Source organism: Euleptes europaea, chromosome 5, assembly GCF_029931775.1.
Source record: "Euleptes europaea isolate rEulEur1 chromosome 5, rEulEur1.hap1, whole genome shotgun sequence".
Classification (NCBI taxonomy): Eukaryota; Metazoa; Chordata; class Lepidosauria; order Squamata; family Sphaerodactylidae; genus Euleptes; species Euleptes europaea.
This window is the reverse complement of record NC_079316.1, coordinates 68,984,187-68,997,321: the sequence shown is the minus strand read 5'-3', so window position 1 is coordinate 68,997,321 and position 13,135 is coordinate 68,984,187. Positions and strand designations below refer to the sequence as shown.

Here is a 13,135-nt window from a genome sequence, read left to right as displayed (position 1 = left end):
GTTGCTGTAGTGTTGGAATACCTGTTGAATGAAATGAATCCGACGCCTAAATTTTCGGCAGGCTCTAAGAGCCAAAGAAAATTTGTCATGACTATTTTGTACTCTCTTTTGTAACGAATTGCAGAAAGACTCATAATGCCATTCAATTCACAAAGTTGCAGCACTGTAGGAATTACCTGTACACACCACACCAGCATCTTCGCTATGAGCACAGTTATGTGTGCCCCAAGGCGCATGATTGCAGTCACGCAGAGAGTCTTCAGTTCCTCTGCACTGAACTTCATCCAGGGAAATATTGCCTGTGCCTTGACCAAAGCGGGCATTTCCAGGTGCTGACACTGCTGGTCCACATCCCAACTGTCTGCATACAACCCGTGCATCGGTCATGTCCCAGGAATCATCACAAACTGTTCCCCAGTGGCCGCCATGGTATACCTCAAGGCGACCTTCACATCTGTTGGATCCGTTAACCAATCGCAAAGGAGTTTCTGGGGGAGGCAGAACATCCTTACAAAACATATTTCATTGTTTTCTCAAAATGGGCAATTCAGCGGAAAAAATATCTGGTATTTGTTCATCTTGATCCTTGGTAATATAAAACTAAATCTGAAGCAGAACTGTTCCCAATGATGCTGTTGGCTAGGCAGGACAACATTTTACCCCAAGCCAACTTCAGTATGAAACTGGGGGCTTCTGATAACTGCACCATAATAATGTTGAATGAAATGAAACATATTAAGTATGAAAACAAAATTATGCCTATCTTTAGTTGGGTTTATGGTTTTGTGTCATACCTGATATTTATGTCAGATACCCATTGGAAAATACTAAGTCCTGATTTTAATCCTGAGAGCACATGATCAAAAATATTTGCAGGATGAAAGATAAATTAGGAGACATTAAACTCTGTTAGTAAGGGAGGTCATTTAAAAAAAACTGAATGGAGGCAATGTTAATTAAAAATGGAAGTTGCAGTGTGTAGTTGAGTAAGCTTATACTCTCTTTGGTAACAAACTGTACATTGGTTATGACAGGAGATAAAGACTTCTGCAACTACATTTATTCCCTGCCACTTTTAATTTGGTAGCAGATTTTTTTTAATTATGTGTTTATTAAAAAAAAAAGCCTGATGGCAGGCACTATTGTAAAACAAGCATGTTCATTCCCTTTCCCAGGAATCAATGCCTGGTCTAAGATAATGTGTTCTCTGCAATGTATATGCAACATCATAAACTGTGGAAAGGAGTTAGGATTGGTTTTGGGGTACAAACTGGATTAATTAAAATGTGGAGCCCTGAAGGGTGAAAAATGAATCCGATGCCTAAATTTTCGGCAGGCTCTAAGAGCCAAAGAAAATTTGTCATGACCTATTCTGTACTCTCTTTTGTAACGAACTGCAGAAAGACTCATAATGCCATTCAATTCACAAAGTTGCAGTTCTGTAGGAATTACCTGTACACACCACACCAGCATCTTCGCTATGAGCACAGTTGTGTGTGCCCCAAGGCGCATGATTGCAGTCACGCAGAGAGTCTTCAGTTCCTCTGCACTGAACTTCATCCAGGGAAATATTGCCTGTGCCTTGACCAAAGGGGGCATTTCCAGGTGCTGACACTGCTGGTCCACATCCAAGCTGTTTGCATACAACCTGGGCTTCTCTCATGCCCCAGCCATCGTCACAGACTGTTCCCCATGTGCCAGTATGATATACCTCAAGGCGACCTTGGCATTTGTTGGCTCCATTAACTAGCCGCAGCATTTCTTTTGGGAAATATAAAAGAAGAAAATCTTCTTTCAAAACAGGATTCTTGATTTTCTCAAAGTGGCCTAGGCACACTGTGTGTGTTTGTGTGTGTTTGAAGCCATGGTAATTTGAAACTAAATCTATTCCTGATGGTGCTGTTGGCTAGGGCGGAGATCAACATTTCACCCAAAGTGAACTTCATTATGAATTTTGTGAATCTCACACCTACTAACTATTCTAAAGTAATGTTGAATAAATCAAAATATATTATACATGAAAAAATTGTGTTTGCAGTTAGATATACAGTATGTATGTATGTATGTATGTATGTATGTATGTATGTATGTAGAATCACATAATGACTCACAATGACATTCAGTTCACAACAAGTTGCCGTAGTGTTGGAATACCTGAGCAGATGACCCCGGCATCTTCACTATGCTCACAGTTGTGTCTGCCCCAAGGCTCGTGATTGCACTGACCAAGAAAGCCTTCAGATCCATTGCACTCGACATCATCCAGGGAAATAGGGCCGGAGCCTTGACCAAAGAGGGCATTTCCAGGTGCTGACATGGCTGGTCCACATCCCAACTGTTTGCATACAACCTGTGCATCATTCATGTCCCAGGAATCATCACAAACTGTTCCCCATCTGCCACCATGGTATACTTCAAGACGACCTTCACATCTGTTAGATCCATTAACCAATCGCAAAGGAGTTTCTGTGCGGAGGGGGGGGAGGCAGAAAATCTTTTTACAAAACATTCCATTGTTTTCTCAAAATAGACAATTCAGCATAAAAATATCTGGTATTTGTTCATCTTGACCCTTGGTAATATTAAACGAAATCTGAAGCAGAATTGTTCTCAATGATGCTGTTGGCTAGGCAGAACAACAACATTTCACCCCAAGGCAACTTCAGTATGAAATTGGGGGCTTCTGATAACTGCACCATAATAATGTTGAATGAAACAAAACGTGTTACCTATGAAAAAAAATACATTTCTGTTTACCATTAGATAGATTTATGGGGTTGTGATGCACCTGATATGTATGTCAGATAGCTATTGGGAAAAACTAAATCCTGATTTTAATCCTGAGAGCACATGATCAAAAATATACTCAGGATGTAAGATAAATTAGGCGACATTAAACTCTGTTAGTGAGAGAGGTCATTTTTTAAAAAAATAACTGAATGGAGGCAATGTTAATTAAAAGTGGAAGTTGCTGTACGTAGTTACGTAAGCTTATAGTCTCTTTGGTAACAAACTGTACTATTGTGTTATGACAGAGACAATGTGTGATCCCTAGTAGGGATGGTGGAAACAAAGACTAACATCCTGGTGTGGGCCTGTCCAGTGGCTGGGTGGAGGGGGAACTTGTTACAGACATAGATTGCATTTTAGGGCCCTCCCATACCCAGTGGTTCACATTTGGTGTCCACTATGGTCCAAGCCCTGTCGCCTACCACAATCCTCGGGATTGGCTTCATACCATGCAGGCATCCTTTTGCTGCCCCACATCAATCCTGTGCCTGGTGAGCGACAGCGATACATTCCAAGGTCCAGTGGTTTCCATGGTGCCTGGCCCTACCCTACCCAGTGGTATGTTGGCATGGTGGTGCCAGGCCCTATGGGTGGCAATGCCCCCCCCACCCTAATTGGACCAAAGGGCAGAAGGTGCTGCTGTATCATAGCTGAGCTGCCACATCCCTATGAAATCCTCTGGGTGTGACACCACTGTTGCGGGGGACACCGGCATGGTCATGGCCCCTGTGGCCTCTGAGCTGGGGTGTATCTAGTTCCTGGCCAATGCTGATTCCTTTTAGGGAACAGACCAGCAGCTCCGCATGTTAATCTGGTACATTTTAGGCATAGTTACAGCCTCCATCTTTGAACAAAAAGGATTTCAGACCCTGCATAGATTGCCATTAGAAACTGTGACCTTTTTTAGACTGCAACAATACAGCAGCAGGTGATTATTGTGTATTCCATGAGCAACATCCAACCGCAAGTAGCTGTAAAATACTTGGAAAGCACTTCTTAATATTGAAGGGAAACTATTGTTTGGTGAGTAGGGCCAAATGCATTTTTACAACTAAAGTCCCCTCCCACCATACAACTTCAATTGTGATTGACTCTACATGATATTATGGGGTGAGGAGAAGTATGGATTGCTGGATTTTTGATCCCATTTCGTGGGATTGCTCCAATGGCTTTGAGAAAATTCGGGATTCAGTTGAAGGAGCCCAGAAACTGGTGTGTCAACTGGAATATTAACTTTGCCAACTGAATTAAGATAAACAACTGCTAGATAACATGAGAACAGGACTGGGTCTCACACATAAAGGGGAACAGATTCCCCCCAACTGTTTGCATGCACAATTGTGCTTTACAGGAGTACTTTCCCTTGCACCCTAGCCTTAGACACGCCATTGGAAGTCCCCAGAAATCACTGCTGATTGCTGGGAAGTCCTTATGACACAGGTGCATACCTGCAACTCTGATGTAAAAAAAAAAGACCAGTCTTGTGACAGATAAGAAGAGCTCTCGCTGTTGTTTTTTGATACTGGGAAGATGTTATGGGTATGGGGTGCCAAAGTAAACAATGAATAAGGGGGAAATGAAGTCATGTCTCTGTGGCTACCTCTAAGGAGTGGGGTGCCATGCATAGTGCCCCTGCCCGAGGGCAATGCAGAAACGTCTAGGAGGAAGGCAAGTTTGGTAGCAACTTTACTTTTTGAGCAGCTTTTCTTTTCAGGCCAGAAATAGCCTTTCTGTTTAGGGTCTGCCTCCAAAGACATATCCTCATCCTGGCCTCCCCTCCTCCTAACTGCTAGGAGCTTGAGGGCTGAGAGGCCCGCCAGCTTGTGACGGTTCTGTCTCTTCAACCTTCCTGGATGCTTGGCTGGGAAGCTATGAAATTGCATCAGCTTGCTTGCTAGGAAACAGCTAAAACTACAAGGGGAAAAGAGTGGTAGGGGTGCAATTAATGATTTAACAGGTTTAGATTGGCAAACATGCATTAAGATTGCTGTCATTTTTGCAGCCTTTTGTTTCAAGTGTTTTATAAAGTCTAGTAGTTTATCCACGCTTTGCCATAGTTATTCCTGTATCCTGCATCTGATTCAGTTTTCAATTTTTTTTTGTAGTGTGTTATGGAGTCGTGCCTTTCAATACACCACTTAATTCATATCAGTAAGACTTTGGAACCTACATCCTCCTACTGACAGTCGCATACACACTGGGGTGATAAGAACCTGTAGGAACAGAGTAGGGTTGCCAACCTCCAGGTAGTGAAACAATGCAGCACAGATGGCTAAATAATGTGTTAAAGAATTATTCTTAAATGTCAATAAATACTTCCAATGTGATACAATGTAATTCAATAAATAGTTTACTCTATATAATGGTCTCTGAGAGTAATCATTCTTAACAATGCATAAGACAAATCAAATCCATACATGAAATGGATTCCAAAATATGTATCTAAAATTTCATGGAATCCAGTGACATCTTCTTTGCACATGTACGTAACCATACTGTTCTAATAGGATATGGACATTGCAACATATAAGAGAATTGTGATTCTTGTTGTACATATGTGCTATAAATTAAATGCAATTGAATTGTTTTTTATTAAACAACAATAATGATAAAGTAAAAATTTCTGGCACTAGTATTTTCAATGCAGGTTTCTAGAATATTCTAACTTCTTCAGAGTCCCCTATATCCATAGTAATACTCCATCTATGTATTCTATCAATGTGTGAACCACTTTGAAAAGTACTTATATCATAGGGTTGCCAGCCTCCAGGTACAAGCTGGAGAACTCCTGCTCTTACAACTGATCTCCAGCCAACAGAGATCAGTTCACCTGGAGAAAATGGCTGCTTTGGCAATTGGACTCTATGGCATTGAAGTCCCTCCCCAAACCTTGCCCTCCTCAGGCTCCGCCCCAAAAATCTCCAGATATTTCCCAACCTGGAGCTGGCAACCCTACCTGACAGTAAAATAGTAGAACCTAGTCCCTCTCACATTAAGGATTAGGACTCTTTGAATGCTTAACAAATTCAATAAATAAAAGTGATCAATAACTTACTGGATGTTGGTACAACAGAAGGTGATGTACGAGGAGTTACTGTTCCTGCTAAAATAAAAAAAAAGATAATTAATAAAAGTAACATACAGCCATGAAGAATTCGGCCACCATCCAATCAACACACAGTACTTGAAGGAAGGCCAGTCTCAGCAGCCCTTGCACACTTGAAACTGGCTGCCTAGAAAGTGTCAGAGCTTCAGATAGAAAGAAGTACTCCATGAACCTTTGATTGTACTGCTGACTTAGAGCAAGTTTGGGGTACTTGATTTTAAAAGTGCATTTTGAGGTAGAGAGTGATTTTCTTTTTAAATAATCACCAGTCGTGAGCAAGGAGCTGATTTATTGATGGGCGGCTCAGCTGGAGGGGAACCACAACTCTCACTGGTCTTTGCATGGACAAAATGCTGCCAGTCTAAGCAGACTGGTGGCCATTGCAGTCAATAAGGTAAGGTAATCAAATGGTAAGCTTATTTGTAAGAATAGTCTGTTTATATATGATTGGAATGTATATTTTGTTCACTTTTTAGATAAACCATTGGTTGTGGACTGGCATGGAGTTGAGACAGGCAGAGGAAAGTAGAACTTCACTGGATTATGTAAGAACATGCATGTACAACAAGCTGCCTATTGCACCACACTGTTCTCTAAGGAGCCCTGACCTCGATGGGCCCAGCCTAGCCCAATCTTGTCAGATCTCAGAAGCTAAGCAGGGTCAGCCCTAGTTAGTATTTGGATGGGAGACCACCAAGGAATGCCAGGGTTGCTGTGCAGAGGGGGGCCATGGGAAACCACCTCTGTTAGCCTCTTGCCTTGAATCCTCTGATGGATTGCCATAAGTCGGCTGCGACTGGACAACCCTTTACACACACACACACATTCTTCAGGAAAGACAATGAAAAATTGACCTGCCAAGTAGGCTCAAGCAAAGCACAAACAGCCAAGCAGACAATTAAAAAATCTACTACTGCGTGTGACTGGTGAGTAGAACACAAGCCAATTTGGCAGGTATTCCAGCACCCCCAGGGCTCAGATCCTTAGGCCTGCCATATTAACTGTCATGACTGTAAAAAAGACTCACAATGACAGTCAGTTCACAACAAGTTGCTGTAGTGTTGGAATACCTGTTGAATGAAATGAATCCGACGCCTAAATTTTCGGCAGGCTCTAAGAGCCAAAGAAAATTTGTCATGACTATTTTGTACTCTCTTTTGTAACGAATTGCAGAAAGACTCATAATGCCATTCAATTCACAAAGTTGCAGCACTGTAGGAATTACCTGTACACACCACACCAGCATCTTCGCTATGAGCACAGTTATGTGTGCCCCAAGGCGCATGATTGCAGTCACGTAGAGAGTCTTCAGTTCCTCTGCACTGAACTTCATCCAGGGAAATATTGCTTGTGCCTTGACCAAAGCGGGCATTTCCAGGTGCTGACACTGCTGGTCCACATCCCAACTGTCTGCATACAACCCGTGCATCGGTCATGTCCCAGGAATCATCACAAACTGTTCCCCAGTGGCCGCCATGGTATACCTCAAGGCGACCTTCACATCTGTTGGATCCGTTAACCAATCGCAAAGGAGTTTCTGGGGGAGGCAGAACATCCTTACAAAACATATTTCATTGTTTTCTCAAAATGGGCAATTCAGCGGAAAAAATATCTGGTATTTGTTCATCTTGATCCTTGGTAATATAAAACTAAATCTGAAGCAGAACTGTTCCCAATGATGCTGTTGGCTAGGCAGGACAACATTTTACCCCAAGCCAACTTCAGTATGAAACTGGGGGCTTCTGATAACTGCACCATAATAATGTTGAATGAAATGAAACATATTAAGTATGAAAACAAAATTATGCCTATCTTTAGTTGGGTTTATGGTTTTGTGTCATACCTGATATTTATGTCAGATACCCATTGGAAAATACTAAGTCCTGATTTTAATCCTGAGAGCACATGATCAAAAATATTTGCAGGATGAAAGATAAATTAGGAGACATTAAACTCTGTTAGTAAGGGAGGTCATTTAAAAAAAACTGAATGGAGGCAATGTTAATTAAAAATGGAAGTTGCAGTGTGTAGTTGAGTAAGCTTATACTCTCTTTGGTAACAAACTGTACATTGGTTATGACAGGAGATAAAGACTTCTGCAACTACATTTATTCCCTGCCACTTTTAATTTGGTAGCAGATTTTTTTTAATTATGTGTTTATTAAAAAAAAAAGCCTGATGGCAGGCACTATTGTAAAACAAGCATGTTCATTCCCTTTCCCAGGAATCAATGCCTGGTCTAAGATAATGTGTTCTCTGCAATGTATATGCAACATCATAAACTGTGGAAAGGAGTTAGGATTGGTTTTGGGGTACAAAATGGATTAATTAAAATGTGGAGCCCTGAAGGGTGAAAAATGAATCCGATGCCTAAATTTTCGGCAGGCTCTAAGAGCCAAAGAAAATTTGTCATGACCTATTCTGTACTCTCTTTTGTAACGAACTGCAGAAAGACTCATAATGCCATTCAATTCACAAAGTTGCAGTTCTGTAGGAATTACCTGTACACACCACACCAGCATCTTCGCTATGAGCACAGTTGTGTGTGCCCCAAGGCGCATGATTGCAGTCACGCAGAGAGTCTTCAGTTCCTCTGCACTGAACTTCATCCAGGGAAATATTGCCTGTGCCTTGACCAAAGGGGGCATTTCCAGGTGCTGACACTGCTGGTCCACATCCAAGCTGTTTGCATACAACCTGGGCTTCTCTCATGCCCCAGCCATCGTCACAGACTGTTCCCCATGTGCCAGTATGATATACCTCAAGGCGACCTTGGCATTTGTTGGCTCCATTAACTAGCCGCAGCATTTCTTTTGGGAAATATAAAAGAAGAAAATCTTCTTTCAAAACAGGATTCTTGATTTTCTCAAAGTGGCCTAGGCACACTGTGTGTGTTTGTGTGTGTTTGAAGCCATGGTAATTTGAAACTAAATCTATTCCTGATGGTGCTGTTGGCTAGGGCGGAGATCAACATTTCACCCAAAGTGAACTTCGTTATGAATTTTGTGAATCTCACACCTACTAACCTAAAGTAATGTTGAATAAATCAAAATATATTATACATGAAAAAATTGTGTTTGCAGTTAGATATACAGTATGTATGTATGTATGTATGTATGTATGTATGTATGTATGTATGTAGAATCACATAATGACTCACAATGACATTCAGTTCACAACAAGTTGCCGTAGTGTTGGAATACCTGTTGAATGAAATGAATCCGACGCCTAAATTTTCGGCAGGCTCTAAGAGCCAAAGAAAATTTGTCATGACTATTTTGTACTCTCTTTTGTAACGAATTGCAGAAAGACTCATAATGCCATTCAATTCACAAAGTTGCAGCACTGTAGGAATTACCTGTACACACCACACCAGCATCTTCGCTATGAGCACAGTTATGTGTGCCCCAAGGCGCATGATTGCAGTCACGCAGAGAGTCTTCAGTTCCTCTGCACTGAACTTCATCCAGGGAAATATTGCTTGTGCCTTGACCAAAGCGGGCATTTCCAGGTGCTGACACTGCTGGTCCACATCCCAACTGTCTGCATACAACCCGTGCATCGATCATGTCCCAGGAATCATCACAAACTGTTCCCCAGTGGCCGCCATGGTATACCTCAAGGCGACCTTCACATCTGTTGGATCCGTTAACCAATCGCAAAGGAGTTTCTGGGGGAGGCAGAACATCCTTACAAAACATATTTCATTGTTTTCTCAAAATGGGCAATTCAGCGGAAAAAATATCTGGTATTTGTTAATCTTGATCCTTGGTAATATAAAACTAAATCTGAAGCAGAACTGTTTCCAATGATGCTGTTGGCTAGGCAGGACAACATTTTACCCCAAGCCACCTGGAGAAAATGGCTGCTTTGGCAATTGGACTCTATGGCATTGAAGTCCCTCCCCTCCCCAAACCTTGCCCTCTTCAGGCTCTGCCCCCAAAAACCTCCACTGGTGGTGAAGAGGGACCTGGCAACCCTATTATATCATAATCTGATCTGTTTAAAAGATCACTTACCTTTAGGGTTGCCAGGTCCCTCTTCGCCACAGGCAGGAGGTTTTGGGGGCGGAGCCTGAGGAGGGCGGGGTTTGAGGAGAGGAGGGACTTCAATGCCATAGAGTTCAATTGCCAATGTGGCCATTTTTCTCCAGGTGATCTGATCTCTATTGGCTGGAGATCAGTTGAATTAGCAGGAGATCTTGTGCTACTACCTGGCAGTTGGCAACCCTAGTTACCTTCCATATAGGAATAGTCCCTAGTTGGGATCTGACTGTAACTATTGAAATAGTAAGCTAATTAAGAATATAAACTTACCAGAATCTTTCGGTCCTGTGTTACCTGTAAATAATACATACATAATATTGTTATATATTGAGAAAAATAAATGTCCCAATTCAACTATGCAAGTTCACAGCAGTCAGGCTGCACAGTTCTCTGCCAATATTCAGCAGCCACAATGTCCTGTCTTTAGTCCCATGTAAAGATGCGTCTGAATCCTCATTTCCAACTATAATAACTAGGGGTGTGCAGTCCAGAATTCCCAAATGTACATGCAAATCACTCCTTTCAGGTTATTATTATGATTTTCCAGAATGGTTACACAAATCCAGGATTTTTAGGCATTACTAAACACACACACACACCCTGAAAAATGTGTGTAGTGTTTTTGTGTTTGGGGCTTACCATCAGCAGTAGCAGTATTTTTTTTCCCCCCATTATTATTCTCCAAATTTCCCAGGCTGTGGCCTGGGGAAAACAGCTCCCAGCCAGCACAAGGCAGGCGCAAGGCTGGGCAGAGCTGTGAGTCTGTCTGGCTCCCTCTCCTTCCCTCCCTCCTTTGTGGAGGGGGAGCCCTTTTCCCCTCTGCAAGTAGGACAGTGGGAGCACTTTTTCAGAGACTGGTGGAACTGGATTCCATGGTCCAATTCACTTGTAACTTGGTGGGTGATGGGTTCCTGGACTGGTAGCGCTAGCTTTCCTGCTATTTTGGTGTAATTTGGTTGAAAAACAGCCACTTCAACCCCCCCATGTCCCCCATAGGATGTCCCCCCCTCCTTTGTTGGCGCAGAACCCTTTTTTCCGGTGCAAGTAGGATGCCTGGGGGCAGCTTTTTCAGGGGGCTGTAGAATTGCACCCCTTGGTCTGATTCGTTTGAAACTTGGGGGAGGACTATGTGCTGTGCAAATTCGATGCCATTATCTTTAAAACCAGCTGCCACAGACCTTCTAACCCCCCCAATTGAAAATAGAGGGTCCCAATAATCCAGAACCCCTCCCCCCAAACTACACACAGGGGTTGAAACCTGACCCAGTAATGTTCTATCCGAAATCCAGCTATCACAGTAAAAATCCCCCACACACAAATCCCAGATCCAAAATTATAATGCTTTTTTTTTCTTAGCACACGCCCCTAATAATAACCTGAAAGCAATGTTTTAAAATGTGTTTTCTCCTGTTCTTCCCTGCTTCACTTAGTTTCTCTATAGCCCATTTCCAATGGCATAAATAATAAGAATAGCTACCCCGTTCATTCTCTCCACTGAAAGGGGCTTATGTTGATTTCCTCCTTTTCTGTTACATTGATATCCCCTTTGGAGCATCTGTTTGTATTGCTTATGTAACCCTTACAATGATAGTTTGGCTGGAATAAATGTATTCAGCCACCCAGTTAATCAGTGAATAAGTAATCAGTACAGGCATTTCTTTACCTGTCTTTCCTACATATAATTTAATTAACCTCTTCAGTGTTGTGGCTTTGAGCACAGAAATCTTCTCTTCCTCAGCACATAATTGCCAATGAGGGAGGACAAACCATAGGAATTGCCACTTGCTAGTCTACTCGCCTGTAAAGCCAATTACAATCTAGATAATGGCCAATATTCTCTTGACCTTGATGTAACCAAAGGCTGACTGCTGGGAAAGGGGAAGTTTCAGTGTATGTATGGAAGGCATTAAATTGCACCCCTGTTGTTCCTATTTTTTAAAATATAAATTGGGAAAAACTCCTGGGACCTCTTTCATTTGCCATAGAGAAAAAACGATTCATGTTTTTTCCTAAAAGCCATAATAATAATAATAATAATAATAATAATAATAATAATAATAATAATAATAATATGTGTTTCCTCAATGGATAGAACTGACAAAATAGTAATAGTATCATGGTCTGATCTTCTTGTATTGAAACTAAAATTTCTATTAGTCCTAAATTTCTATTAAAAAGGTAAAGGTCCCCTGTGCAAGCACCGGGTCATTCCTGATCCATGGGGTGATGTCACATCCCGACGTTTCCAAGGCAGAGTTTGTTTGCGAGGTGGTTTGCCAGTGCCTTCCCCAGTCATCTTCCCTTTACCCCCAGCAAGCTGGGTCCTCATTTCACCGACCTCGGAAGGATGGAAGGCTGAGTCAACCTTGAGCCATTGAGTCAACCTTGAAACCGACTTCCATCGGGATCGAACTCAGGTCGTGAACAGAGCTTTTGACTACAGTACTGCAGCTTAACACTGTGCACCATGGGGCTCCTATTAGTCAGTAAAAAAATCTGCTGATTTTGATATGTGATATAATAATCTGAATTCATCATTTAAATGAGATTTCAAGACTGAAAGGGATAGAAAAACTTTATATATAAAAAAGAAAGAAAAAAGAGCACCTGAGCACCTAACACCAGCAGCTTCTCTAGGACCACAGTTATGGACTTCCCATCCACGGTGTGAGCATTGCCCAAAAGCCAATTCATTCCCTGTGCAATTGACATCATCCATGAGAATATTGCCTGAGCCTTGGCCAAAATGGGCACCGACTTCTGCAGAGAGAGCTGGTCCACATTTAAGCTGTCTGCATACCACATGTGCATCGTTTATATCCCAAGCATCATCACAGACTGTCCCCCAATTTCCTCTGTGAGACACTTCAAGTCGACCTTCACATGTGCTTGATCCATTGACCAGTCTCAATGGAACATCTGCGAACAGTAAAAAGATCATTTTTTTTTACAAGTGATAGTTTGTGCTCTCAACAACTGATTTTCTTTTGAAGAGTATGGGGGTTACCGCACTCAGCCTTCTAGGGCATTTTTTAAAGTTGGAAAATGTTATAACAATAAATCATTTCTCATGGTTCCCTACCACACTCTTCTCCTCCAGCACGGTATTCATGGATTTCCGAAACGTTGCACCTCCAAAATAACGTCACTAAATCGGAGAATACCTATACATCGCTTTTAAAGGGTTTTTGGA

General features: G+C 42.0%; 1 protein-coding gene across 1 annotated transcript in view; it reads right to left on the bottom strand.

The window, feature by feature from the left end:
* Positions 1 to 13,135, bottom strand: part of LOC130478326 (deleted in malignant brain tumors 1 protein-like) — a 377,479-nt gene that overhangs the window by 74,427 nt on the left and 289,917 nt on the right. The window contains 10 exon segments of the mRNA XM_056850473.1: positions 165 to 482; positions 662 to 693; positions 1,407 to 1,827; positions 2,155 to 2,466; positions 7,122 to 7,427; positions 7,607 to 7,635; positions 8,352 to 8,706; positions 9,171 to 9,566; positions 10,213 to 10,236; positions 12,550 to 12,861. Coding sequence (XP_056706451.1) covers positions 165 to 482; positions 662 to 693; positions 1,407 to 1,827; positions 2,155 to 2,466; positions 7,122 to 7,427; positions 7,607 to 7,635; positions 8,352 to 8,706; positions 9,171 to 9,566; positions 10,213 to 10,236; positions 12,550 to 12,861 — 2,505 coding nt within the window.